Consider the following 26,686-nt stretch of genomic DNA (forward strand, 5'->3'; position numbering starts at 1 on the left):
TGGAGGGTTTGAACAAGCCATTTGCCACCAACATCTTCTGCTGGGGCAGAAGCCCAGAGCAGTGCTGCTGTCCTGCTGCATGGACCCAGATCTGTGCAGCTGACAGCTGGCCTTAGAAAACCTGTTGTTCTTCCATGGGTGCGCTGTGAAAAGTCTAGAGGTGACAGATACAGAATATTCTGAAAAGTGGTTGGCTGCAGTTGGTTGTTAGCTTGTACTTTATAGAATATTTGCTGGAGGATTTTAAAAATTGTGAAGTTCAAGAACTGAAAATCTGTATATTCCCAAATTTGAGGTCACCGGAGTGATGACAGAGGTGTTATGGTCTCTCTGGCATGGTGCTACAAAGTATTTGAGAGCTATGTTGGTGTAAATCCAGTATATCTTTCTTTAGCTCAAAGTTGCTTCTTAAAGAGGAGTGTTTAGCGTGAAAGAGATCAAATGCACACCTTCACCACTCTGGAAAGGAATGGAAAACTAAGTTTCTGATTGTTTGTGGTCATTAAAGACCAGAATTGCCTCCCCCACCCCCCCCTTCTGGAGTTCTGGCCAAATTCCAATTTAGGTAATTATATTCTGCTTCCCTAATTCCCTCTGAAGCTTCAAATTAGTTTAGATTGCTTTTCCCTTTCTAACCTGAGCAATTAGATAATGTGCCTGAGCCATGTTAACCATCTAGGTTCTACCTCAAAGGAAACTGTGCTTTATTGCTAACGGAAACAGCCTCCTTCCCCCACCTGTGTACTTACAAAGTCTTTTTGATATGACAAATGATAGCAAAATGTGAGGTAAAGGGAATTCTCACAGCTGGGGTTGTCTGGCATCTCCACTCTACTAAGGACGAGCTGCAGGAGGTGTTGAATTCTCTGTTCCTTTTGCAGTGTGCACCAGCTGCCCTGGATGGTTTTGGTGAGAGTAACACGCTCTGTAGTAGTGCAGATGAGAAAGGGGCATTTCTTGTGTTTCAGCAGCAGAGGTGGCACTTGGAGTAACAGGCTGCAGAGGAGACGAGAGATAAAGGCTGTGTTGACGGGGAGTGTGGTGGGCATGACACGGGGAATTGTGAACTGCAATATGGGGAGGGGGAGGTGTTTGAGGCAGTTCTTCCTAATGGCTCCACACTGCATATATGCATCCAATTTTCCATGTTGCACTTTCTAGCAGAGCAGCTGGTGATGCTAATCCTTTGCCCCTTACTGGTCGTGTATAGCAAGGATTATCAGAGCATCCTCCAATGAAGCACACTCTCTCCGACTCCTCCCCTGTAAAACTGAAGATGGTGAGGGAATGTTTGGCGTGATCCTTTGCACCTGGCAGAGAGAAGGGATGTTACACTGCTGCAGAGTGCCACACACATTTTATATTCCTTTTGAGTCTCAGATAAGTCAGTGTAGAGGGGAAGTGGTTTCTCAAGATTTAAAAGTGAGTATTGAGTGGAGCCTCTTATGTGAAGAAGGGTGTTTGTTTAGCTTCTTATGCTCCTACCCCATCCCATGGACTCCTCGAGTGGCTGTTGTCTTTCTTGTGGTGGTGTAGTTTGCTTCCCATCATCACTTGAAGCCCTCTAAAGAAAGAGGATGTGTGTCTTCATTTCTGTGGTGGTGTATCAGGCCCAACCAAGATTGTTGATAATCACACCTATTACTGTAATATCTGATGTGAGCTCAGATCCCTTTGCTGTGTGCCTTCAGGTGATAAACAAAAAGATGACAAGCTTGCTACAAGACAGGTGCTTTGGGTGCTGTTTTTCCACCCTGTCTTAAACCTCTGTCCGTGGGGACAACTTGGGCTGAATGCCAGAACAAGTTCCTTGATGCAAACATGAGAGCAGCTGTGGAGATGCTTCTCTGGGGACATTTTAAGGCTTTATCGGGCTCATCACTGTGGAGCAGGCTGTAAGGAAGGTTTGCAGATGACCTGGCAAGTACCATGGGACTCTTGTGTCTGTAAGATGTGTACTTCCTTGAGCTCTTTCTGTATCTCACCTGAGTTTTGCTGTTGGTCCGTTTGCCTGTGGAAAGTGTTGGCATATGTGTATGCATGTATACAGTGGAAAACCAGTATCACTTTTATCACTTTGGCATTAACCAAAGAGAATTGGCACCAGAAGAAACCATGTGGGCAAATGCAGTAAATAAGAGTGAGGACTAATTAACAGTTGCACAAAAAAATCTGCAGGGCTTGGACATCCTGTTGATTTTGGAATCTGCCAGGGAACTACTGTTGCAGCCTGTGGGTTTAAAGGCAGGGTAGCCCATACCACTACTCCCCCCCAAGGGCACAGGTGGGTCAAACTCAGTAACATGAAGCCTCTGGAGGGCTGTTTTGTTTAACACATGTATGGGGCTACTCTACATCTGCTGTGCTGGAGAGAAAGCTGGTACTCAAGCAGCTAAAGCAATTGCCAGCAATTTGCCTTCTCTGGTAGTAATTGTTCTCCAAGAAACTCTCCAAAGGCTTCTCCATCTTTGTTGTACTTGGAAGTAGCTGTACTGCAAAACACTTCAGCAACCGCATTTCTCATACTGAAGAAATACAAGGCTTGGTACATATTTTTAGAGCTAGTGGCTCTTGGTGCATAGGACTGGTAGCTGCCTGTGTTCTGGGGCACTTGAATCCTGCACAGCCAAAGGAATGATATTTCTCTACTCCTCCAGGCCAGTGTCTGGAGCCTAGGACTTGAGGTATATGGGAGTGGGGCCCTGTGGGTGCGTTTCCAGCCTTTTTTTGGCTCCGTTCTAGGTGCTTGTGGGGTCCCTGAGCATACCTGCAGCTGTTTGCTCCCTGCCCATCCAATTCCTCAGGCAGCAGTTGCTGTGTCAAGGGTTGCAGGGCCAGAGCTGTGCTGCTCCAGCTGTGTTTGGTATTCCAGAGTGCAGTGCGAGTCTTTCTGGGACACTTGAGTTCTGGTTACCTAAAATCAGCTTTAAGTTTAATGTGTGATTATCACTAGGAGCAAGAAAATACTTGGCACTGTCTGGGAGACTGATGGTATTGGACTTAATTAACGGAGAGCAGTCTGTCCCCACATGTATCCGGCCCTGCCTTCTCATCCTTCCTACCAGTATCATCTTAGGTTTGATTTTAATTATTTTTTATTAAGTGTTGTGCAGAACAGTAAAACCCACATCAGATTACTGAGGATATTAATCCTTTGCACTTCTCTAGCACATTTCATCTGATGACAGAGGTTTGTTTTACAAACATTAATTACGGAGCTTCATAACCCCCCTGTGAGGAAGGTAATAACCACAATAATACTTAACACTTATATGGCGTTTTGCATCTTCAAAAAGTTGTATAAACAATAAGCTTTAGAGTACCCTGCATGACAGCAGTAGTGCAATTATTCAGATGACACATGGGAAGACAAAGATACACCAAGGGGAGAATGTGCTTGCCCAAGGTCACACATCAAGTCAATTACTGACTAGTGCTCATTGAAGATTATTCTCAGTTTCTGGGTTTCTTTCCCACTCACTGTCTTCCTTGGTGTTATAGTTGAGCAGTGATACATGAGAGTGGTAGAGGGTGAAGGCCATGAACTGAAGACCATTAGGTCTTTTTAACTGACCAAAAAGACAGGATTCCATGTCTCCTGGGTAGAGTTGGGATAAGTTGGCTGAAAAACTTTGTGGTTAACAGAGTCCTGAAGAGCTATTGGCCATCAGTGCTCAGTGGTGACTGTTGGTTTGGAACACTGCTGCTGCTGCAAATGAAATCCTTCGGTGTTTAACGAGTAGCTCCCCAGCTGCTTCAGTTGTCTCCTTCCTCCCCTCTTTGGCAGGCAGCAGCAGGAAAGGCACATGGCTGATAACTGAACGACTTGTTCCCCCAACCCTGTTTTAGGACACAATCAAACGAGGAGAGAAGTTTGAAAGCACGGTGACTGTAATGTGTGATGGAGCGGCTCATTTTTGCGTGTTCAGCCGTACACATGCTTGTTGGCCCGTGGAAGGAGGAGCAGCCATCATTGTACCCATTGCTGGAGCAAGGCATGAGGTCTTTTTTCCCCAGCTAATTCCATAAATTTGTCCAGGCCAGCCTGTGCCCCTCCAGATGAGGATTAGCAAATGTAATTTGCAAGACTCAAATGGTTCTTAGTTGTTTCCCCAATGTGGTTTATTACAGAAGCAATCTCTTGTCACATTGGACTTTGAAATGCCCCAAGACAGGCATGCTGTCCATATCAGTGAGACAAACTGGTGGTGCCTTGGTAACTGGTGATGTTTTTTGTGGGAGAAACACTGGGAAATAGTTCAGAGTCCCTGTCAGCCATCAGCCTGGTGGGCTACTGGTGAGCTATACTTCTCTGTGACATAACCAGATCTGGAGGCTCCCCTTTGTATAAAATGGGAGCAGGCTGAAACTGGGGGCAAAACTAGCTTTTAGAAGGTAAAACAATTCCTTGCCTGGTGGGCAGCACAACGGACTTGCTCATCTAGGGGATGGCAGTTCAGGTTTGCACACTATGGAGGTTCTGTGTTTTCAGAAACTGACCCCCTCTTCGAATGCTTTTTTTCTTTTAAATGGGAAGCCCACTGTCTGTTTTTGTGTTAATTTGTGCAAAGGTGTTCTGCAGCAGGCTGGGCTGGTTGAGGTCTTTAAGAAAGGAGGCTGGTTTGAGACTTTGTTTTCCTTGGGAGTTTGCTTTCCTCCTGTCTCCTTCAGAGATCAAGGGACTGTTTTGTTCTCTGTGGGTTGGGCTGCTCTGTGTCATTCCACAAACAGTTGAAGGCCCAGGAATGTTTTAAATAAAATGAAATTTCTTCCTAATATCAAGAGAACATCAAATGGAGCTGAGGATAAGTGATTTTAAAATATGCTGAGGTCTTAGCCTGCCCTTGGCCTTGCCTAAGTAGGCCAAAGCCTTTTCTCTTGCAGAAGAGAGTTTGAGAACAAAAGTCTTTAAAGAGCTTCCCTCTTCAGACGCGCTTCAGCTTTGAGGCTGGTGCCTGTCAGCATTTCAGTCTCTCAGAGCTTTATTTCCTTAGTGTCAAAGATCATCTTGCATCCTTTGCAAGGCTGTCAGCTAGACCCTGGCTGCTTTGATAGGGCTGTGTTAGTCCCTGAATCCCCTGTTGAACAAGCTGCTCAACAATGTTTGCACAAATGCATGATCCTGGGTAGAGAATTAATCTCTGCTCCTACCCCCTGTGAAGTCAGCCAGCTGAGAAATTATTTTAAACAGCCTCCCATGTGCATTACTGCCTCCCCAATTTCCTCTGCAAGTCCCTGGTGTTTCAGGCGATCTTTTGACTCTGCACAGATGCAGTGTAATAAATTCATAACCTTGCTTTGTGGAACTTTTGCTCCCAAGTTCATTGCTATCAGTCTCTCACCAGGGAATGGCCAAGGCAGCATCAGCCCGCCTTCTTTCTCCTTGTCTATGTTTCAGTTGTAATCAGATTATTTTTTTTTTTTTTTTGCAAAACTCTTTACAAGTCCATTTTCATTTTTCCATTTTCTTTTTCCTCCTTTTTCCAAAGATTAATTGTTTGAGCTGCTGCAGCCATTTGTCAGAATGAACTCCATCAGTGTAGCCAGGATGTGGCAATGCCAGAGCTACTCTCATTTTGCAGGGATTGGGGGATGCTCCTGAGACCGACACCTAGTACTTGTGGTTGAGGAGAGCTCTTTGTAGTAGTGGCCCAAAGCCCACCCTGTTTGTGGGCACAGCATTGCAGTACTGTGTGAGTTAACCATACATACACCCAAAGAATGGCCCTGTCCTACTGAGGGTAGCTGCAGGTGGAAGGGAGATTACAGAAGGCCAAAACTGGTAACTTGGTGCTGAGGAGGCTGGAAACAGGCTCATGTTTTACTGCCTTTGAAAACTCCTGGAGATGTAACTTGTCCCCTGGCCATTTACTCCCCCATCACCTCTTAAGTCCCCTGAGCAACAATAAGCAGAATATTGGGCTGAGGGGTGCCTGCCCAGCAGATGCGGTGTGGCCAGATCTGCTGCACAGCTGGAGAGGAGTAGGCAGATAATCTGTTAAAGGGGAACAATGCAAACTGTTTGTTATGGTGTCAAGAATATTTCATTGCATGAGCAGCACGCGGCAGATGCGGAGTGACAGAAAATGCTCCCTGTGTGCAGAGCTTTATAGAGGCAGGGAGGGGTTCACCATGTTCTGCCAAAGCAACTGGCAGGGGGTGCCCCAAGTCTGAGAGGGTTGTGAAAGACCCTTGTCTAGCATTTTTGTGCAAGGGGAGGTAAAATAGCAGTTCCTGCATCTGAATTTCTCCACCTTGAAATCAGACATAAAAGTATAATGGGCTGATTTTGGTATGCGCACCACTGCCCTCTCATGTGTGCATGGGGGGATGCTGGTTGTGAACAAGGCTGTGTTGCACACCACTGTCACTTCTGGGCAGAAGTACTGGTGCTCTGCCCTCTCCCATGATCCTGAAGTCTCTGGGTGCCATTGCATGTGGGGACACCCTTTGCGATGATGTCCTGCCTGGCAGCTTTTTTTGTTTTATGGAAATGCAGCTAACAGGTCTGCTGTTAAGGATGAACCCAACTTTGCACATAAACTGGGAATTTGATCTCTTTGTTATGTGTGAAAAATGCAGCTTACCTTCTACAGATTTACAGTGCTTAGTTCTCACTGGAAGAATGAATTTGCAGAGAATTTGCAAGTCAATCTATTAATTGGTTTGAATTAAGATTAATTTTTTTTAAGTATCCTTGGTAAGGAATTTAGTGTTTGTCAGTCTCTTTCCTTGTCTGGAATTAATAATGCAATAGCACAGGGTCTTCAAATGTGGCACGTAATTAGAATTCATTGAAATCTTATGTCTAGGCTAAATTTGAAGAAAATAGGTTGTAATTAAACTAAGTTATTAACAGTTAGTATATCTAATCATTGTGACTCTGTGGTTCTGCTCTGGGTAAGGTGGGAGATCATTATCCCAAACTCAAACCAATCCAGGACATAAAACTAGCACTAATTAAGAGAGGAGGTATGTACAGTTAAAGCACCCCACACTATCAACTCTTTGCAGTTATGATGTCATACACCAGCAACATTATGACTAAGAGATATTCCTGCCATCAGCTCCAGCTGAGATGAAACTGAGGTTTCCCTCTCATTCCTTGGCATAATGAGCAGAAGAGAAATAAATGTGTGTTCCCTTATCCTGCTGCACCTGGATTATTTTTTGCAGTTTAATCTTAAATTAATTTCCCGGATTAGTTATTCTTGCCCCAGGGAATAATTGCAAGATTTCTTTGCTGTTTGTAACTCTTCAGTTAACTGTGTGTACTACTTACTTTTAGCTCTGCTTTCACCTGGTTCCAGGTCTTGCAGTGACATATAAGAAGGCTTCAGGATCCACATCTGTGCTTTGTTATGTAGGTGCTGGCCACCAGTGGTGGCACTTCTTACAGGGAAGAATTTTTCTTCTACCCTCTGCCCCTCCTTCCCTTTCCCTCTGTCTTTATTAGAAGAGCAGAAGGGAGAGAAAACAAAGAGCTGACAGAGATTAATGTGCCCTATGAATCAAAGCCTCTGGAAATGCTTCTATGGGTTAGTTACCTTCTTAGTGAGAGTAGGAGACTTGAACAGAATTTTCCCAGAACTGTTCTTTCCTGTCCCTAGAAAAATGCCAAGGATCTTGGATGAGAGCATTTTGAATTAAAAAGGCTAAAGTCCAACTAGAACTTAATCTGGCTACTTCTGTAAAAGGTAATAAAAAATGTCTCTATAGATACATTAGCAACAAAAGGAGGGCTAAAGAGAATCTCCATCCTTTACTGGATGCTGGTGAAAATATAGTAACAAAGGATGAGGTACTTAATGCCTTCTTTGCCACAGTCTTTAATAGTAAGACCAGTTGTTCTCTGCGTACCCAGCCCCTTCAAGTGGAAGATAGGGATGGGAAGCAGAATCCAAGAGGAAATGGTTAGCAACCTGCTACACCACTTAGATACACAAAAGTCTATGGGGCCAGGTGGGATCCACCCAAGGGCACTGAAGGAGCTGGCAGCAGTGCTCACCAAGCCATTTTCAATCATTTATCAGCAGTCCCAGCTAACTGGGGAGGTCCCAGTTGAATGGAGGTTAGCAAATGTGACACCCATCTATGAGAAAGGCTGGAAGGAGGATCTGGGGACCTACAGACCTGTCAGTCTGACCTTGATGTAGAGGAAGGTTATGGAACAGATCACATTGAGTGCAAAAACGTGGCACGTACAAGACAACCAGGTGATCAGGCCCAGTCAACATGGGTTTATGAATGGCAGGTCCTGCTTGACTAACCTGATCTCCTTCTGTGACAAGGTGACACGCTTAGTGGATGAGAGAAAGGCTGTGGATGTTGTCTACCTAGACTTTACTAAAGCCTTTGACACTATTTCCTACAGCGTTCTCCTGGAGAAACTGGCTGGTCGTGGCTTGGACAAGTACACTCTTTGCTGGGTAAAAACCTGGCTGGATGGCCAGGCCCAAATTGTTGTGCTGAATGGAGATAAATCCAGTTGGTGACTGGACACAAGTGGTGTTCCCCAGGGCTCAGTACCGGGGTCAGTTCTGTTTTGTATCTTTATCAATGATCTGGACAATGGGATTGAGTGCGCCCTCAGTAAGTTTGCAGAAGACACCACGTTGGGTGGGAGTGTTGATCTGTTTGAGGGAAGGAAGGCTCTGCAGAGGGATCTGGGCAGGCTGGATTGATGGTCCGAGGCAAATTGTATGAGGTTCAATAAGGCCGAGCGCCGGGTCCTGCACTTGGGTCACAACAGCCCCACGCAACGCTGCAGGCCTGGGGAAGAGTGGCTGGAAAGCTGCCTGGTGGAAAAGGATCTGGGGGTGTTGGTCAACAGCCGGCTGAATATGAGCCAGCAGTGTGCCCGGGTGGCCAAGACAGCCAATAGCATCCTGGCTTGTATCAGAAATAGTGTGGCCAGGGGGACTAGGGAAGTGATTGTCCCCCTGTACTTGGTACTGGTGAGGTCACACTTGGAGTACAGTGTTCAGTTTGGGTCCCTCGCTACAAGAAAGACATGGAGGTGCTGGAGCATGTCCAGAGAGCAACAATGAGACTGGTGAAGAGTCTAGAGAACAAGTCCTATGAGGAACGACCGAGGAAACTGGGAGGTGTTTAGCCTGGAGAAAAGGAGGCTCAGGGCAGACCTTATCCCTCTCTACAGCTACCTGAAAGGAGGTTGCAGTGAGGTGTGTGTCAGTCTCTTCTCCCAAGTAACAAGATGAGAGAAAATGGCCTCAAGTTGCACCAGGGGAGGTTTAGATTGGATATTAGGAAAACTTCGTGGAAATGGTTGTCAAGCATTGGAAGAAGCTGCCCAGAGAAGTGGTTGAGTCACCATCCCTGGAGGTATTTGAAAGACATGTAGATGTGGTGCTTAGGGACATGGTGGACTTGGCAGTGCTAGGTTTATGGTTGGACCTGATGATCTGAAAGGTCTTTCCCAACCTAAACAATTCTATGATTCTAAATGGCATCTATCTAGCACTCCTTTGTTGCCTATTTTGCTACAGCTAATTAAAAGAGAAAAGTCCTTTAATATTTAAGCACCATTAACTCGGCTGAATTATTAATTGTCAATTTGCATTATGTGCATAAAAGGATCAATAAACAAAGAGAATAAAACAATGGAGGTGGCTGGGGTTAGAGAGATGTCGGCTCCTCTTATCAAAACCAGAGAGAATTGCTTGCTTGTGTGCCAGGTTGTGGTTATTAATTATTGGTACTCAAGAAGGAAAGAACTGGGGACTTTCTAGGACTCTGCACAGCAAAGGCACTGCAGGGATGCAAAGGACACTGTCAAGATAAAACATTACTTGGCTTGATTTCCAGGGATGTCACGCAGCCCTCATTGCCTCAGCTTTCCTGACAATTTGCTGTCATTTCCTTTCCGTTGCTCTGTCTTCCTTTGGGGTGGAGTTAAGCTGTCTTATTTGCTTTTGCTTCTCTAGGTGATTTTGCTTGTTGGCAGTAGTTTTCAGGCTTAAGTTCCTTGTGCTGGTGAAAAGGAATATGGGAGAAAATAGAGGAAAACAGTTTTTCTTGAGTAAACACTTCTGTGTTGTACAAGAAGTTTTCTTCCTCTGCTCCCTGTGAACGTGAATTTTTAGTACTGTATTAGGCAGCCTTGGAGGCTATAGTTTGGCCTTTGCACTGTAAGGTGCTATAGTGGAGTTAGGTACGGATTGATCCCTGACTGTGCTTCAGTATTCTCGCCAGATGATGGACAAGCCATTTAATTTCTTTGTCTTCCCCAGCTGGCAGCATGCAATAGCGGCATTTCCCCACCTAACAGCACTGCTTGGGGGATAAAAGTGTCAGTGTTTTGTGAGGGCCTGTATGGGAACCCCTTTGAGCACAAAGGCTTCTTTCCACCAAGGGGCTGTATCATCAGCAGCATCCCTGTCTCTAATCCTGCTCTTGCTGGGAGCAGATAAGTACCCAGCAGAGGGATGCCAAGGCTCTGCTGTCCCCTTGGGCCCTTAGCATCTCTGCCAGGGTTGCCAGTGAGTTGTTGTGCTGGGGTTTGTGCTGTGGCTGCCTATCCTCTACTAAGTGGCTTGGGGCTGAGAGCTGATCTCATGCAGCCACTGTGCTTTCATCCCCTGGGAAGTGACTTTGCAGGGGACTTGGGGTGCCTGTGGAGTAGGTACCCTCTCTTCATAGAGCTTTGGACAGAGTTTCAGTGAAATTTTACTTCAGTCTCTCTCCTATTGCTCTTATCACCCTCCAGCTCCTGCAGTGATTTTTTCCCCCCATTTCACAATTGACATGGCCTTTCACTTTCTGTCGAGGCTGGGTATAGCATCAGGTAAACATGACCATTTGTTGAACCTTTCCTGTCCTGCGTGGAGGGAATGTTTGCACTGCCATCACGTGTGACTGCCCTCGCATCCCCAGCTCCCTCTGAGCCAGATAGATGGGGCCCTGGAAGCAGTGGAGCTGTGACAGGTGAGAATTTAGCATAGATTCAGTGCCTGAGTGTTTACCCAGGTTCTCAGATGGGCTTTGTGGTCTGCACCAAGCTCTGTGCCTCTGCAGGAGCTCGTCTGACAACAGTGCAGCTGCTTCGGTCACATGGAGAGGGAGGTCTGCAGAAGAGCTGGGGCACTGGCTAGCCAAAGCCCCGAGTGCCCTGCAGTGCTAACTCCGCAGCCGTGCACCCACCTCTGGGGTTAGCAGCCCTGAGCGTATAACATACACTTTGGCTCCGTGTGTAGAGAGGAGTCCTCTCCTCTGACAGCTCTTCTCTGCCAACACTTGTCCTGCTCACCAGACCCCAGTTTCCATCTTGGCAATGAAGAATTTGGGCCACAGGGTTTAGCATTCTGAACAGCATCAGCTGGAGTTTCATGAAAATACTCCTATGCCTACTGTTGTGGTTTGAGCCTGGTTGGCAGCCTAACACCAAGCAGCCACTGTCTCCCCCTTCTCTTCTGGCAATAAGAAAGGACAGAGAGCCAGGCTTGGGGTTTGAGATAGGACTGGGATGGGGAAAAAATCACCCTTTATGGTCACGAGCAAAAGGCAGACTCGTTAGGGGAAGAAAAAAAAAGAACATACATTTATTACAGACACTAACAACACATAACAGAGTAGGACAGTGAGAAGCATTGCCACATCTTGAGAACACCTTCCCCCCACCCCTCCCTTCTTCCTGGGCTCAGCTCTGCTCCCAATATCTCCACCTCCTCCCCACAGCGGCTCAGGGGCAGGCAATGGGGGGTGCAGTCAGTGCTGCTGCTTCTTCCATCTTCGGTGGGGGGAACTTCTGGAACTTGTTCCCCCTGCTCCATCATGGTCCCCCTCTCACAGGAGACAGTCCTCCACAAACTTTCTCTGATGTGAGTCCCTCCCAGGGGCTGCAGCGTTCCCCACGCTGCTCTGTCATGGGTCACCAACTTTCTTCAACTGGATTCCCTCCCACGGCTGCAGCCCTTCCAGCTGCTCCAACATGAGACACCCCCGCATGCTGCAATCCTCCCAGCGCTGAATTACAACAGCGGGGTCTACCTTTTCCCACAAGACCCCAGCCTTCTGCAGGCACAGCACCTTGATCATCCAGGTGAAAAATACAGGCTATAATTCAGTGTCTGCTCCACGGTAGATCTTCATGGGTGGCAGGGGGGGGCCGCCCTGCCATCTCACCACAGGATACAGGGGGGTCTCTGTTCCAGCACACCTGCCCCCTCCTTTCTTCCTCTGTTCTTCCACTGACCTTGGTGTTCACGCAGCTGCCACAACTCCTCCTCACAAGTCCAACTGCCCGTCACCACGTCCCTTCTTAAATACGTTATCGCAGAGGCGCAGCTGATGGGCTCAGTTTTGGTGCAGAGGTGGGGCTGACTTGGAGCTGGGGGAGCCCCCTCCCCTGCCACCAAAAACCCCACCACTCACTCAACCCAGGACACCTACCCAGCTTGTGATAGTGTACTCTGGTTGCATACTGGTTTGTTTTTTGATATTGTCTATTGTTTTCAGTATACTTGGAGCTTGAATCTATCTCTCTTCCTGTGTTTCCAGGGGTGGGTTTTAACACATATGTGTGACTTGAGTCCTCACCAGCAAAGTCTGGAGCATCCTGTCAGCCAGGGAACCCAGTTTGAAACTACTGCCTCTGTCTTTCCTTATTTTTTCAAGATTCAGGAGCCACAGCTGTTGCCTGATGTTTTTTTTCCCTTCCTTTTGATATGAAAAGGAGCCTGTAGTTATTCATTGATTAGAGTTCATGCACCTTTGTTGCTGATCTAGTTGACAGATGATTAGCAAACCGATGCTTTTTTTCTCTGTTTTGAAGGGCTGAAGTGTCAGTGTTGTACTCTCATCCCCTACGTTAAAAGGTCCAGCAAGGAAACAACAGATGAGTTGTAAAGTATACTGATTTGTAGATCCTGTAGATCACACAGACCTCTTTGTTGAAGAGTCACTGTTGTACCAAAGTGGATCAAAGTATAAAAAGGGAAAGAAATTGGAATAAGCAGTGCCAGCAGTGAGTGTGTGAATGAGCTGATCTTGAATTCAGAGAAAAGAGGAGAGGTAGAATCGTTGGGATCATTCGTGCAAAGCCCATTTGCCTGCAGAAGTTATTAGCAGCAGATCCTGGGTATGTCACCTGCTGGGCTTTGCTACCTATGCTGACAAGCTGCAGCATGCCTGTGAAAGGCAGTTTTCCTGGCTGAGTGGGGATGTGCAGCTTCAGTGGCTCCTGTGTGCGCAATGGAGGAGGGAAAAGGGAGAGCAAAAGCACGAGATGCATAAAGAACAGATGACTTGTGTCTCTACCTGAGCCAGCCTTGGCTCTCCTGTGAACTGACTGCCTGGAGGCTCCTGGTGATGGGCACAATGAAGGCTGAAAGCACACGTATCTGGATGCCTGTAACTGTTCACTCCCCTTCAGAGGGTGATGGGTCCATGAAGCAGCTGGAGATTGACTCAGGGGACTGGAGACCTGATGGGAGTTTCCATAAGGAGGCACGGGATCAAACCTGCCAAGGCGGCTGGTGCTGGCCTGTCCTCTGCGGGCTGTTCCTGCAGCCTGTGAGCAGGATAAGCAAGTGTCTGTGTTGCCCATGTCCACTTGAGTTCCTCTCTTTGTAGCCCTCTTTTCTGTGATCATTTAATTGAACTTTTATTTTTTGAGTATTTTACCAGCTAACAAACAAATCAGTCTGTCGGTGGTCTCTAGAATAGAGGATGCCTGATTTCTCCCCTAAGCTGCTTGCCTCATTTGTGTTTTCCCCTAAAATGCTTAGGAGCTTTAAGTAGCAACCAGACAAGAAATGGGTTTTTAAGTGAAATGCTTTGAGCACTCAGCTTGGCAGGATCACCTCATCCGAGTGTGGCTCTGTGGCTCATTGGGTTTTGCAGCAGGATTTAGAGATACAGCTCAAGCTCTGAAGCTGGCACAGTGGGAAGTGGGTTGGGAAAGATGATAAAGTCTCTTATATGGCTGTTATGAGATAGACATGCTTTTTTTGTTTCCTAACCAAAGCTGAAAGCTTCCAAGACAGTATCGCTGAGGTGCAGGCTCTGACTGCTACCATATCTGGAGCCCCTGAAGATTTGAAGACAACCTACTTCATATTTCTGGCATTGAGTCATCTATACAAATTCTGCTTAGGCATACGAGATAGGCAGTGATGCAGAGTTTATGCCACGGTAATGTTGTGTGTGTAACTTCTGTCACTTGATTCCCATCAAAGTTGCTGATTGATTGTGCTCTGCTGCTTGGCAGTCTGCAGTTAGGTGGACCTATGTAAGAAAATTTGGGGAACACCTAGGGAAACTAGTGAGTCACTGCAGGCAGTGGAGTTGGGGGATTGGGGGTGGTCAGTGATGATCTGGCAACTGATACTTTAGTAAAGCACACAATAGCTCTTTAGCTTTAAATTGAATTAAGGTCTTGGGAGCAGGTGTTGCAGTCACTGGGGCGTGTACCTCCTATTCATGATATCTCACATGATTTTGTTGCTAGCATTTTTCTAAAAGTAATAAAATTATAGAGATGTTTCAAGGAATTGACATTGATTAAGCAAAAAGTTATTTTAAGACTGTGCAAATCATCTGGCTGAGCTTTGCGAAAGGAAGCTCTGTTTCTGGAGATGCAATCAGCTAGAGATGTAAAGGCATAGTCTTGGTCTCTTCCAAGTAAAAAAAAAAATCCCATGCTATTTTAAGTATCCAAGTTTCATGCTATGTGATTACTTTCTACAACTCTGTCATTTCTCTGTGTACTTCCCATTGAAAATTATATTCTTCTCTTCTTGCTCAAGAGTGCTATGGAGTGTTGTGTGGGGTTAGACATGGTTGCTTTGCGTATCTTGGAAGTGGCTGTGTTTCTTTTCTGGGTGGATTGATGTTTGTGTTTTAATCATGTTCATTGTACAAGTACCAAAGGACTCATAGACATTTTGCTGCTGAAATATAACATGTTCCTTCTGCAAATTTGGGCTGGGAGTACAGTAAGCAGAATTCTTTTTTTTTTATTTTTTTGAGCATACATGTCTTGGGCTGCAGTGAGAACACTGCATGGGAGCAAAAGAGCCTCAGTGGAGATCTGTCTTGCTTGGGGTTGTAACCTTTAGCACCAGCACTCAGGGAGGGTTTCCTGAAGGCTTTTGCTTTAGGACAACCTTGTGGTATCACAGAGCTGCCCAGGCATCACACTATATTGGAAGAACCAATGGGAGGAGCTTTGGTAAGAGAGAAGTGGGAGAAGACCCTGGACCATGGATGCTCTTTGCTCCTCAGCTATCCCTGGGGGGTTTCTGCATTGCCTCGCTCTCTGCTATGGGACTAGCCTGGCCTTGTGTTAAAAGTTGGAGCCTAATCAGGCTAAGCTTTTCCAGGCAGCTTCAGCTGGGGAAGTTCCCTGCAGGGGCTGTTCACCCTTTGCTGTTGTGCTGGGGAAAATCTGGGAGGGGCTGGGGTACAGAGGAGGCGGCCCCCAAGCAAGCAGCCAGGGAAGGTGTTCAGAAAATGATGGTGACAGGGGTTCCCCTGGGCAGGCTGTGCAAAGACATCCAGTGCCTGAGCTTGATTACTCCCACCCAATGCCATCTCCTCTCCTTCTGCTATTATGCTGGTCTTAACTGCTGATAGGTACAGGCAGTCTTTCTTCAGCCATTAATATGCTATTGATCCTCAGCCCTGCTGACAGTGTTAATGGACACTGATTGTGTATTATTATTTCCATAATCGTCCTCAAGCTGGAGTGAATTTTCCTTTTCAAATGGCCCATCGATACCATGCCCTGCATTGTGGGCTGAAGCTGGCTTGGTTAATTTGTTTTGTTGAAAGTCTCAGCAAAGCCTGTGGTCTTCATCCACAGTGGAGCAATCAATGAGACCAGCTGCATAGTGACGGAACACACAACAAGGCAGCTGTTGTCCCCTCCCAGAGCAGGCATGAGCAGGGTGTTTTGTCTGACTGTGAGGATGCTGCTCCTGCAGACCCTTCCCACCCTACTAGGCCTTCCTCACTCCTGCTGAGTGTTGCTACCATGTCTCTTCCCTTTATTTGTGTGTTGGCTTCTCTTTGTGCTCTACTAGGGGACACAGCCCCTTCCTCAGAGGTCTTCATGTTTGTATGCCCCTGCTTTTCATGCAGAGTTTTGCATTGCATGAACAGATGGGATAAAATGCTAATTAAAACAGTGACTTCAAGGCCTGGGCTGCTCCCTGTGTGCTTTGCCATGCAGAGTCTGTAACCGATGGTGCTGCAGGACGGTTCCACCCGTGGACACGCAGCTACTGAGAATGGCTGTTGAGCACGGAGTGGCACCTGTGGATTTCCTTAATGAAATGCTTATTCAACCCTATGTGCTCCATAAACACTGTGTATTGTTCCCCTACTTCCTGTAGATGGGAAGGGTGAGAGGAGGAGACAGGCAAGTTCTTGAGGGGTTTAAGCAGCAGAATAGTTGCCGATGCCCTCCTCTCCCCCTCCTTGCTCCCGTGTAACTGAACAATGTGAGTCCAGGGAGCCTGTGAACAGGGATGGGGAAGGACCTTGGCTTCTTTGCCTAGCTTATGTGCAGAAGAGTCTGCACTATAATTACACCAGATGTATGAGAGGGCATCACTTGCCTTGCAAAGCAAATTGGTAGATTAAGCCTGAGGAAAAGGGAAGGCTCCAGGTGCAGCCTCCCTCTCTCCCCACCCTGTGGGAGGGTGGTAGCAGAGGTAGGTGGATTCAGCATTGCTGCTGGGCCAGCAGCTTTGGAGATGCAAGTTCTTCATCCCGTCTGCAGGGCATGTGCAGGTGGCAAATGTGGTGGAAGGGCAGAGTCTAGCAGTGATGGCTCGTGTTAGCCTGCTGAGAAGGCAGCACAGAAGTGCAGCTGATGCTGTGCTGCAAAAGGGGAGAGCAGCCTGCCCTTGCAGTTGCTGACTGTGACTGTGGGAGTACCAGTGCAGTATCTGTCACTCGCCAACCTCTCTGGGAAGGAGCTCTTATCATTGCCGTTGTAGTGATGAGATCTCGGGCTCAGAGAGATAAATGGCTAGACCTGTGAACCAAATACAGATTACTCAGTCCTCCAAAAGACCATTTCTCTCTCCTTTTCTGCATTTTAATGATATTAGCAACCTCAAGCACCAAGAGTCTCATAAACTTTCCAGATTATGGTAATAACAACATTCTACAGTACACTGCACTGGGAATAAAGTCATTTTATCCACTCCAATTTCCTTTTGTTTTAATGTGTAAATATATCAAGTGAAAGCATAGTAGGAAATCTCAGTGCAGAGGCCAAATGCGTTGCAAGCCAGCCCTTTACCAAGGAGAAGGGCCTGACGCTGCAGGTTGAGTGTCAATTTTTTTCCCTTGTAAAGTATCTGGCACTTAATATTTGGATGGCCTAGTTTCTCTGGAAGACTTTGTATTGCGAACCTTCCTTAAGTTGATCTCTTACCTGGAAGTGGAATGGACATGATGATGCATCCGTCCCTCACAATGTTGGGAAAAAGTGAGGAACAACCTGCCCCATAGAGGTCATCAGAAGTCTTCCTTGGACCTCTACTTTGGGGTTTGCCAGCCTGAGGAGAGAGATCTTGCCCCTAAGCAGGACTTAATAGGGCAGGTTGTATCTGTGCAAGGGTTGTTCTTCATGGAGCACTGCTGAGAATGGCTGAGATTACTGCTCCATCTCTGGCAGCTGCCCCCACGCTCCAGCCTTTCTTTTTTCTGCTGAGGGCCTTCTGTGAAACTGTTTACTCTGACAGGCATGGCCCTGCCATCCTGTTGTGCTGGCAATGTGCAAACTGTCTGCCTGCTGAAATCCTCCAGGAGACCTGGGATTATGTCAAACAATAATGTATTCTTTCTGTTCAAGCACATTAAAAGTGCAATTAATCCTCGCAATCTCTCTGCCCATCTGTAATATGGCATGAGGTGACTTTCCCAGCCTTTGTGTGCTGTGGCAGGCTGAGCTTGGAACAGAGACCTTCCTGAGTCTCATCCTGTGATTTAATGCAATCCCGTAAGAGATGGCTGTGTTGCTCAGCCCCCACCACTTCACTAATGTCAAATTATAATCAAAGGCAGAGTTTCTCAGACTCCTATGCCATCTACCTGAGTGCTTTCCTTTCCAAGACAACCCCAGGCTTTCTGAGCTCCCTTTTGAGAGATCTGGGTTCATATGGGGTTTAAGACATGGAAAAATGTTGGTCATTCTGCTGGGGACCTGGTGCTGTGATTGCAAGAGAGAGATATTACAGTTTAAGCAGTGGGGATTCACTTAAAGTGGTATCCCTTTCCAGTTAATATAGCTGAAAGGCATTAGTGATGGTAACACAAGCAAGTTAAGACATCTATGAACAAAACTAGATGTGCACACTCTTGCTTGTAAACTTTGTTACAGTTCAGAGGATCCAGGGAGAATTTGAGATAAGAGGACAAAATTACGACACAGGGCTTATCCCTAGGGTTGTCATTTTGCTGTAGACTAGTACCATATAATCCTTTGTAGTGTCAAATAAGGATTAGTTTAAGTAATGCTTCTATCAAACTCAGAGAGACACCAACAAATTACCACAAGGTATTTTGGCACCAGAATAGTTGCACGAAACCCCTCTAATCCCGTACCACTGTATGTAATTTTGCTGTAGAAATTCCCCATGTGGAAGTGCCTTTAGGCAGGTGGCAGGAAAGGGTTTCACAGGGCAGGTGACAGTAAGGAAGCAGGATGGCCAAAGGGTAGAGTGTAAGTTGAAAGACTTACGTTGTATACCATGTGAGGTACAGCAGAACAACTTTAGGAAACAGTTAACTGGGAGCTAAAGCTTCAGATAAATACTCTGATTCTCCATGGGGTGTCTGGAAATTAGTTTTTGCAGCAAGGTCATGTTTGCAAAGGGAGAATAGAGCCACCAGCCGGCAAATGCAGCCCAGAGACTAAAGAGAGGTTAGGAGAGCTTTGCTGCTGCAGGGTGCCAGAACCCCACTGAAATGCAGGCAGCACAAGTCAGGAATGGGGGGGAATATGGTACTGGATGGGAAGGGATGGGGCGGGGGGTGTGTCTCTTTATCACAGAGCAGGGATTCTTCAGCATCACAGCCTGGGTCCCAGCACTGAGAACTATGCTCTGCAGTGCATGTGGGGTTAAAGGTGTGGTGGCAGGTCTGCAGAGGACTGATCCGAGGGCTAAAACAGCATAAGAGGCTGTAGTTTGGCAAAGGTTATATGGGCTTCGGAATTACTCCTCTGTCATTGCTTGACAAGCATTCATGATGTCTTTTCCTGATAAGTCACTATTTTATTTAATGTATTTACATATCTGTATGTGTATATCCATACCTGTATGTGTATACAAGCACACAGATGTATGTAAGCACATATATAGGCTTCTGCTTTCTTCTGGGTTCAACGAGACTGTTCTACCATCCAAGCAGGGGATGTTGTATCAGCAAAACTTTGACAGTGGGTTTCAGGGTTCCATGATTCTTGAGCAATGGCAGACGTGCTCCTGGGAGCCCCGCAGAGAGGGAAGACGGGAGAGGCTGAGGGATTTGCCCATGTCTGTGCCATCGTATTATTCAAATACATGTGTTGCTTCTGTTAGTCAACGGTTTGGACAGTAAATAATGATTTTAACAAAGGGCCACCATGCTGGAAAGACAGAAGAGATGCAAAAAGAGGGAGTAGTTTGCTGTATGTGCAGTGCTGCTGCCTGGGTGCTGGGTGGCTGTGGCAGGCTGGGAAGTCCCAGCAGCAAGATCAGCTTGCTTCCTGCTAGCCCTGTGTCCACTCTTGTGTCACTGCTGCTTGGTCAGTGCATTGCAGTGACACCAGTTCGTACAGGCTGAGCTCAAAGGCAGATCTCCACAGCCTGTGCCCAGCCTGCCCTAGGTCTGTGCTGCTGGTGGATTAAACCAGCATAAATCCGAGCATTTCCCTTGACCAGGTGGTTGGGTTTAGAGCATTTTGGTCATGCCAAAAGGAAAAAAAAAAAAAAAAGTCTTTGAAGCTCAACTAAGCTTGAGGAAAAAGTGGTCTCTCAGTTCGGCTTTAACAGGATGTGCAAAATCTGTGCTTGTTTCAGAAGGCTCGCTAAGGCTCGTGGCTTTAAACCCTTTGATCATCTCCTCAATGAGTTGTTCATTCGTGTTGTATTTCACTAATGGAAGCTAAAGCTGTGACTCCAGAGTCACCTGGAAGCATTGTAGCAAGACAGGGAAGTCCCAGAGGGACTCTCACTGAGGCACTGATTCTTAGACACGTTTGTGGGATTCTCTGTTCCTTGAAGTGCGACTGGAGTTTTCCCCTCGAACAAGCACAGGTGTCCCGCTGGGCTGCACAGTCACCTTCAATACATCTCAGCCACTTTGGTGATCACACAAATGCTTTAGGAGTAGGCACCCAAGGGCTGTTTGCACAGGACTCTCAAGCTGAGGCTTTTTCTTTAAAAAACCCCCGCTCTCCTAGAGCTCTCCTCTCTCTGCTGTTGGTCAGGGCTACAGTGGGATATAGTTGCCATTTAGGGGGCATGAAGTTTTTCAACTTTTGTTCTGGGAATTTTCTTCCCACATATTTTTCCACAGCACTGGTCTTTACTTGTTTTCCCGGCTGGACTGGCTGTAACTGGGCTCCACTTGGAACCCTAGAGATTATAGGTCCCCTGATCCTGCAGAGGCTGTTTCCTCTGGCTCAGGGCTGAGATAAGTTGCTGTGTAATTTGGGGAAGACTCATTTCTCCTGCAGTGTGTGCTATGCCTGTTCTAGGGATGCATGCTGAAAGCTGTACAGAGCTTCAAGGCCCTTTCTGATTCTGCTCAGTAGTTACCACAGTTCCCTGCAAGGTAAATCATAGTAATCATAGAGCAGTTGTGATCTGATCAGGTCCCTGCTTTAACTGCTTGCACACACTTCTTTCTGGGAGAGACAAGAGTGGGAAATTCTTGGTCCTCAGCCCATGCAGTAGGGTCCCTCAAAAAATCTCTATATTCTGCTTTTCAGTGCCTAGAGCTGTTCATCCCAACAGGACCAAAGGTTTTTAAAATAGAAGTTGAGACCAGCTTCCCAGTAGATGGGGAAAATAGCTTAGTTTTATACCTCCTGAGACTTTTGTGTCTCATATCCAGCACTGTCTGGCTCCTCCTGTCTGTGGCTTAAGAGGTGGCTCTTCCAAACTGCTGTGGGAGCAGCCACCCTGGGCAGTGGGCATAAGGGGATGGGGTGCTGCTTGTTTCCCTCTTTACCTCTTCTTTCCTGTCTGCAGCTCCTGCTCAGGCCCAAATCATCCATGCTGGGCAGGCGTGCGTGGTGAAGGAAGACAACATCAGTGAACGAGTTTACACAATTCGAGAGGGGGACACGCTGGTCCTGCAGTGTCTGGTCACAGGACACCCCCGGCCACAGGTAAGCTTTCAGTCTTGCCTGTCACCCATGTTCCCCATGGCACTTCTTTGTAGTCTCTATGTAAAGGAGAATTGTCAACAGTAAGGTGCCCAGTTTTCTCCTACATGTTGAGTCAGATAGAGATGCCCTACAGCACAAGCATTGGCATCTATCCTTAACTTCACGGAAAACAGTTCACAAAGCTTTGCATGAGCCTACACTGACCTTCTAGTGGTCTCCAGTATGTGAAGACCCCCCAAAAACATGAAAGCCCAAACTGAATCTATTATACAAACCACCCTCAAATCTTTAACCCTCCTACTACAAAGCAGGAACAGCCTGAACAGGCTTCCCCCATGTGCTGGCCATATGAGTTGGTCCTTCATGGTCTATCAGTCTCTCACCTTCTCTGGATGTACAGCCAAGGGGAACCTGTTTGGGGGAGTTAGGGGAGTTGTTTATAGTGCACTTCACTGACCCCCACGCAGAGCCCACTGGTCATGGCTTTATGGCCACCGACCAGAGGTAGATTCACACTTGCAGTGCTGGATATATCCGTGCTGTGTTCAAAGTCACAATTCAGTGGAGGAGAGCTGAGCTTGGCTACTGCTGCAGTCCTTCCCCAGAGTCTCTAGAGGGTTGCATAACCCCAAGCCCCACACAGGCACATTCCCACCCTGCAGATACTCAAGCAGGCTGGCTCAACGTTAGTGTGGACGTGTCTGTAGAGGTACTGAACCAGAGCATCGGTCTGCCCTCTTTGGGACAGAGCATGGTAGGAATGGCAGCTGGTGCGTACTGTGAGGTTGGATGTGCCAGGATACACTCAAGGGAGCCAAGTGTGCCTTCTTGGCTCCTTTCCCCAATCCTGCCAAAGATACTTGTGCTGAGAAGCCATGTGTTTGCAGACACCAATCAATGCCTCTGTGGACTTGCTTGTGAGGAGCTACTTGGCTAAGAGGCGATGACAAAGAAGAGGGAGATAGACTCAGCCAGCAGGATTTGAAATGGCTTATCCATGAAAGCATATCCTGGAAACAATAAAAAGGAAGTTATCTGATCTAAGACCACAAAAATAACCAGCCTAGGCTTGTGACAGTGATGAACAGATGATTGCTGTGTATGTCAGAAACAAGGAAGGTGGTAGGGATGGCCCCATCTAAGGATGTTGAATGCGTAGGAAGATGCTGGCAGGCTGCAGGAATTTAAGCCTGAGTAGCCAGAGAGATTTCTGGAGCAGAACCTGATGCAGAAAGCATGGTAGTGGGCAACACTGTGGCTTGTCGTTGCCTGGACATGCACGTAGGACACCAGAACGTGGAACCAGACATGACCAGGGAGGCTGGAACCTGCACATATAAAATGTTGCATGCGCCCTATCTCCACCCTCCCCCCTTCCAGATAGATTTCTTCTCCAGCTAAGCTCTTATCCTAACCTTTGTTTAATCTTTTCTTTTCCTTTCTATCAGCCAGTCATTAAAGCATGAAAATGTGGCCAAAATACTTAAATGAGATTGAAATTGAAAAGATTAAAGAGCTGGCTAAAGTGTCCTTGCAAACAAGAGACTCTGAGAGTCTTGGGACCTTCAGACAATTTCATAATAAGCCTACAAAGGCTAAATAAATCCATGGTCATTAGCTTTGAAAAATCTGCCTAGCCTAGTGCTCTGGGACTGGGATGTAGACACCTCTGCTCTTTCTAGAGTCTCAGCATCCATCAGGTGATGGCAGTGAGCTTTAGGCAAAATCTGGCAGAGTGGTCAAGGTATCTGGTCCATCTTATCTGTGGCCAGTGTTGAATGAATGTCTATCTTCTTTCTATTGGCTGATCTTTCAGGATCTTAGTCCCAGAGTCTAGGTGGGCACCAGTGTGGGAGACCACCAGTCACCAGCCTTTAGAAGAGAAGTTGCAGATATACAGAAAATCAGTGGGTTGAGAAAAGCCAACTCTCTTTCACTGTCTGGACTGCAGAAAACAAGGGGGAGGCTTGTGCTGCCACTGCTAGGGCTGTACCTCATTCCAGACATAAGAATAACCATTCAATCTTTAGGAGTGCTGTCCTCTTGCCACCATTCACCATGAAATATCATGCAGCTCTGTTGCCCTCACAATCTTAAGACATGTAACGTAAGGACAAAAAATGTAAGGTAGCTTGAAATCTGAAGGGATTTTTTTATTTTCTTCTTCTGTATCTTTAAAATGAAAGTAAAAGCTTGTATACTGCAAAAGGATGACTTATAAAAATGACATACACAGGGGTTCCCTGTGGGAAAGGGGCAAGAGTCAGATAGCAACTGCATTTTCTCACTCTTACTTGGAAAAGCAAACAGCAGAAATAGCCTTGCTGTCTAGAGAAAGATGAAAGGGTGTTGACTGCAATAAAAGTTCTGTAGCTGTGAGATGATGTCTGCTGTGGCTTCATGGCCTACCAGCCACATGGGGTCCCAAGGCTTAATCCTGAAAGTCCTGTGCTGTGCAGATAGTGGTATAAAACTAACCAAGCTGCTGGGTTACAGGACCAGGGCAGGAGTGGTAAATATGCAGTGTTTGTCTGGGTGAACCAAGGGCTTATCCTGGACAGTCTGATATGGGGATTGGTGATGGATGAGAATCAGCAGCTGGTCTATTGAGACATACTGAGATCAGTAGTTGAACTTTGGTAAGGTTTGGTGCTGCTGTAGGGCCCTTTTTTGAGAGTGGCTAGGGAGGAGGGGGAAAGAGGAGCAAAAGGACCTCTGCTGTCCTTTGGGATCTCTAGTTTGAGTCACTGATTGTTTGCGTTTCTCTTGTTCTTCTCATGCAGGTGAGATGGACCAAAACCGCTGGCAGCGCGTCGGACAAATTCCAAGAGACGTCAGTGCTTAACGAGACCCTTCGGATTGAGAAGATCCAAAGGCTGCAGGGGGGCCGCTATTACTGTAAAGCAGAAAATGGGGTTGGGGTTCCTGCCATCAAGTCCATTCGAGTAGATGTGCAGTGTAAGTCGTTTAGCGGCAACCCAGACCTTCCCACAGTTCTACTGTACACCTCTGCCTCGCTGCGGGGCCGGCAGGGAGCTGCATTGCCCTAGGACCACGCGCACCCGATTCAGGAGCAAAGGGACTGGTGCTGTGTCCCTAGGGTCTGTTTTCCCTAGGAGATTAGATCCATCCACAAAAAAAGCTAGCTCTGCCTGTCTGTGTGAGTCATTCTTATCTAGGTGCCATCATATCTGTCACTGCCAGGGGTCCCTAGCACTTGTCTTGCATGTAGCATTGTAGATAGTTTCTGCTTTCTTTCTGAACATAAAGGAATCTGTGAGGATCCCTTGGCTTTAGTGACTCAGTGTTTCTCTGGCTGGTTGCATTGCCCATCTTTTTTGTGTCCTGGAGATGCTGTTGACAGTTCTCTACCGTGGGACCCCAGTTTTGAAGGTCACTTATGCTAGCTTAATATTTTTTATTCTTGGGCTGCTGTGGCCAAAAGAAAGGGAAATTAAGCTTATCCCATAACCCCCATATGGGAGGAATCCAAGATTTCAGGTCTAGGCAAATTTTGAAGAGATTTGCTGTCTTGAGGAAGACTGCAATTCTACTCATTGTCCTTGGCTATTCACTATTCCAGTTTTCTCCAACCCAAGTGTCATCAAATCCCTCTCCTCACTTATATCTTCTGAGAAGGCCTAGCCAACAGGAGGTTGATTTTAAAAAGATATAAAGTGTGATAAAGCAGTTTGAACTCTTCCCAAACCTGTTACCACCTGTTCCCACACTCCTCCTAGCAAGACAGTTTTCTGTGCTGAGGTGCACTGTGGTTATCTGTCAATAATGAGCAACCTCCAGGCTTCAAAACCCCAGTACCTCCCTGGAGTCTGGGCAGAGTTTTGCTGACAGCAACTGCTGCCTGACTGCTTCCTCTTAGTCCTCCTGTCTAACCCTACAACGATGTAGCCCTCACAAAGTATGCCATAGATTTGAACATCCTTTAGGCTTCAGCAGGTTCATGATCCACAGTTGTGTTGTATGGCTTGGAGCAGCTCTCGTGCCTGTTTCTTCCTTCCTCTATCCTGTATTGGAGCAGTGCAGTGTCAGCACCATCTTACAGGCTGGGAAAATATATTGCTTCAGCAGCAGCCACTCTGGGTAGGATGAGCATTTACTCATGGGCGTTGCATGTCTTTATTTGGATGAGTTCTGACACCCACCTAGATCTGCTTGACTTCTCTGCCCATTTCTTCTCCTACATGTGATATGGTAACTCTCCACTGCAAAGGGGACTTGCTTTTCTCAAACCTCAGTATGACACCTTGCCAGGGCCTGTGTCTCTAGGAACAGGACTGTAGCATCAATCTCTTTATGCCCTGAGGGCGCTCCCTTTACTTCTGGGGTGCAGGCTGGAGCTAGAGTGATGTAGTGTCCTATGGTCCCTCGTGCAGCTCTGACCTGTAGAACTATGGGGCTAATGGGATGGCCAAGGGCTTTCTCATACTAACATCTACTCTGCAGATGGACTTGGTAATGCACCTCTGTTCTGCTCACTTCTTTTTGGGGGAGGAGAGACTATTTTCTGCTAGTATTTGCAGAAGGTACAAGGGAACACATAGGAAAAGCCACAGTTTTTGTTGAACGCTCACCCAGGCAACCTTCAGCTGAATGAACCCGAATTTGAAAGCAAACCCCTTCTTTTCCCACATCCCAGTTTGTAGTTAGAGGTAAATAATCACCCTTGTGAACCTTGGTGTCCTTGATTGCTAGTGCAGGTCCTCGCTCATACTTTTAGCAGTAGACAGCAAAGTTGTGCAGGGAGCACCATTGGTGCCAAGAGGATATTCAGCTGGAAACACTAACTTGTGTAGCAAGTTATTCCTTTGCCCCAAGCGGGCATCAAGTGAGGCTTTAAAGTATTGGTTAGATACTGGCAGACAGCTGCTGTTTGGAGTATTTCCATGTGGGAGAGAGAGAAAATAAAGAAAAAGAAAGAATGGATGTTTACAAGCTTATATTGCACATGAAACATCCCATGTGATCATCTACATGAGCAGCCTTGGGCCAAATTTATCATCTGTGCAGCTCACTGACATCAGTGGTGTTACTCGTACATCAAGGACATGCATATCATCGTAGGGTTTATTTTAGCTTTTCTCAGGAGGGCTCGACTTTGAGCTGACTGCTACAAAAGAAGGCTGAAAGATTTGAGGGAGGAAGGGTTTAACAACTGAAAGGAAGATGTTTTCTGTGTGGGGAGTAGCTGGGTGCCAGGAGGCCTGAATGGTGAGTATCTTTTGATCAGTAAGGGAAGCGTTTTGCCACGTGTCCTGCTGAGAATGGGACCTCAGAAGGATGGTAGCTACAGAGTTACTCAGTCATCCTTTG

General features: G+C 46.8%; 1 protein-coding gene across 4 annotated transcripts in view; it reads left to right on the forward strand.

Moving 5' to 3' along the window:
• MDGA1 (MAM domain containing glycosylphosphatidylinositol anchor 1) overlaps window positions 1-26,686 on the forward strand; it is a 156,478-nt gene that overhangs the window by 29,448 nt on the left and 100,344 nt on the right. For 3 of the 4 annotated variants that reach the window (XM_042789528.1, XM_042789527.1, XM_042789526.1), the window contains exons 2-3: window positions 21,216-21,355; window positions 24,139-24,313. In XM_042789528.1, coding sequence (XP_042645462.1) covers window positions 21,216-21,355; window positions 24,139-24,313 — 315 coding nt within the window. The remainder of the gene's footprint in view (window positions 1-21,215; window positions 21,356-24,138; window positions 24,314-26,686) is intronic. The other variant, XM_042789529.1, reaches the window with a different exon arrangement.

This window comes from Tyto alba, unplaced genomic scaffold (genome assembly GCF_018691265.1).
Source record: "Tyto alba isolate M040663 unplaced genomic scaffold, T.alba_DEE_v4.0 Super-Scaffold_16, whole genome shotgun sequence".
In the NCBI taxonomy this organism is placed as follows: domain Eukaryota; kingdom Metazoa; phylum Chordata; class Aves; order Strigiformes; family Tytonidae; genus Tyto; species Tyto alba.